At 42.1% G+C, this 2500-nt stretch overlaps 1 protein-coding gene across 1 annotated transcript in view; it reads right to left on the reverse strand.

Moving 5' to 3' along the window:
• fgf7 (fibroblast growth factor 7) overlaps window positions 1–2500 on the reverse strand; it is a 4321-nt gene that overhangs the window by 654 nt on the left and 1167 nt on the right. The window contains exon 2 of the mRNA XM_043265112.1: window positions 2323–2500. This exon is cut by the window's right edge and continues 251 nt beyond it. Coding sequence (XP_043121047.1) covers window positions 2323–2500 — 178 coding nt within the window. The remainder of the gene's footprint in view (window positions 1–2322) is intronic.

Below are 2500 nucleotides of genomic sequence, written 5' to 3' on the forward strand. Positions count from 1 at the left end.
CACATCGGCCTGAAATGACTTATCTTCACAAAGCAACACTTCTCATGTGCATTTAAATAAATGAAAGTAAAATTTATATAAAAACAACAAAAACATGACAAAATTAAAGGTAGCACTCTGCTTAAAACCTGTATGTATAAAGCATTGCAAAGCGTTGTTAGACGAGGCGCTGCATTATAATCATCGGCGCTTGTTACCTGTACTTACTGTTATAATAAAACCAATAAATTATACATAATTACATGCAAGTCAAACCCTAAACCTTGTATAGTCAAAACATGTGTTTAATTAATATTAGTCAGCAGTGCTTAAATATATAAAAACACTGTAACAAAGACAAAGTAAGTACTACAATGTTTTAACTGTTATTTATGAGATTGTGCAATGAATTATAAGTTGCATTACAAGGCATAATTAATGCACTAAAATGATTGTACACATTGTACATAAAGGCTTTAAGTGTATTTTGAAAGCATTAACAAAATATTCCAATGATCTGACTTAAATAACACTTTGAGCTGGTCTGCAGTTAATTAATGGTTTAGTAGCGACGTGTGCCATTGTTTTTGGGCTCAATATTGCAGTTATGAGCACGAGAGGGTTTGATTATGATCCCGAGCGAGATGTTTGACAGCTGAAGCGTCTGTTTGCTGTGTTTGCTCTCTCTCTGGAAGTGTTTTCTTCACATGTGAGCGGCTCCAGCGGTATAATAAGCTGCTGTCACGGCACAGCCTCTCTCCCTCTCTGACCCTCTCCGCAGGTCTTGTATGTGCTCTGTGCGTGCCGTACTCGACCACATCTGGCTGTATCAATTTTTCTTCTTTTCAGCGCCAGCTGACGTAATGATCTTCCCTCCAGAGCAGAGATGCGTGCCGTCACGCCAGCGCTCTCTTCTCATACACAGCCCAGATCACTAATAACCAAGTGCTCGGGGCTGATGTTATGTACGTGATCATTACGGCGAGTAATCAAGTATTTCGTTATTTATTTTATCCGTTTAATAATCGATTATGTATGCATGCAGGCAGCGCCGGCCTCCGGTCTGAATTCTGTTGTTGTTTGGACTCTCTCTACATAAACCGTGTCTCCTCTCTGACCACATCTGATAACGTCTGACCACTAAGTAACGAAGGCTAACCAGAGCTATAAATACTGCCCCAAACACCTGTTTCTCTTTAGTGCTGTCAGTCCTCGACCTGGAACCCTGACCGGCCGACATACAGCAGGAAAACACACGGTTACTTCACACAAAGATCTAAATGACTCTCATGTTCCTCGCTCTTAGGCCTCCTAGGTGTACGTGGAGTCCAGAGCTTTATAATGGCAGAGAATGGGTGTTATTTTTCTACAGTCCAAAAGAAGTGCATTAAAGCGCATCCATCCATGTCTCAGAGGTAAATCATTTATTTATAAGAGCTTTCACGATAGGATAGTGTTCCAGCGGATGATGGAGGAGGACCGCTCACAAATTAGAAGCACAAAATGTGGATTTGTAAAGAAAAATGTGAACCAGGAGGAGACAAATGCTGGTTCTTGTCCCTGCAGCACAGAAGCAGTCGAGTATTTGTAGCGATAGACAACAACAACACCGAAGGATAGGTATGCCAAAAATCATTAAAGATATAAAATGAAGATCATGTTCCATAAAGATGGTAAAGGTATTTTCACGGTTTAGAGCTCTATTTATCTCCTCGCCGGTCACCCGCCGGTCAGAGCCGTGTCTGTGAGGGTCCTAACACCAGCACACTGTCAAAGAGCGACGGCTGAGTCTGCATCCTGGACATATTCACCCTGACCTCTGACCCTCACGACCCCCCCATCTCACCAGACAGATATCGTCCCGTCCTGACAAACCATACATCAGTGCAAAGACGATTTATCCGGCTTTCTGTTTTCAGGTGATATATGAATCTCAATTTCAATACATTGACTGTAATGGCTGGTTTTGTGCTTCAGGGTCAGTCCTAAAGTCTTAAATATATACAGAATAAAACATTGATTCACTCCACGAGACCTTCACTCACCCCTTGAGGCTTTTATTATGTGCTTTATTGCACTTCTTTTGAATTGCTGAAAAATAACGTCCATTCTCTACCATTATAAAGTTTGTAGAAACCAGGACGTTTTTAAAGTTCCTCTGAGAGAAGGAAGTCCTATACATGTAGTAGAGTGAGGAAATCATGGGCTAATTTTAATTTTTGTGTGAACTATCCAGATGTGAGCTTTAGACGCATTGTTTTAGATCCAAAAAGCAGCCCAAATGAATGCATGTGTGAGATATTCGTATAAGCATCACCTAGTGTTTGTTATTTTTCATCTTACTGTAGCAGTTGTTGGGGTCCTGCGTCCCGTTGATGTTGCCGAACTCGTCGATCATCAGAAACCACTGCGTGCGGCTGTAGAGGCGCCGGATGCGGACGTCCCTTCCCTCCATGTAGTCGTAGTTCCTGGTGTGTCGCTCGTGTTTGGAGCAGTCGGTCGCAGGCTCTCCATCGCAGAC

Source organism: Puntigrus tetrazona, chromosome 18, assembly GCF_018831695.1.
Source record: "Puntigrus tetrazona isolate hp1 chromosome 18, ASM1883169v1, whole genome shotgun sequence".
Taxonomy (NCBI): domain Eukaryota; kingdom Metazoa; phylum Chordata; class Actinopteri; order Cypriniformes; family Cyprinidae; genus Puntigrus; species Puntigrus tetrazona.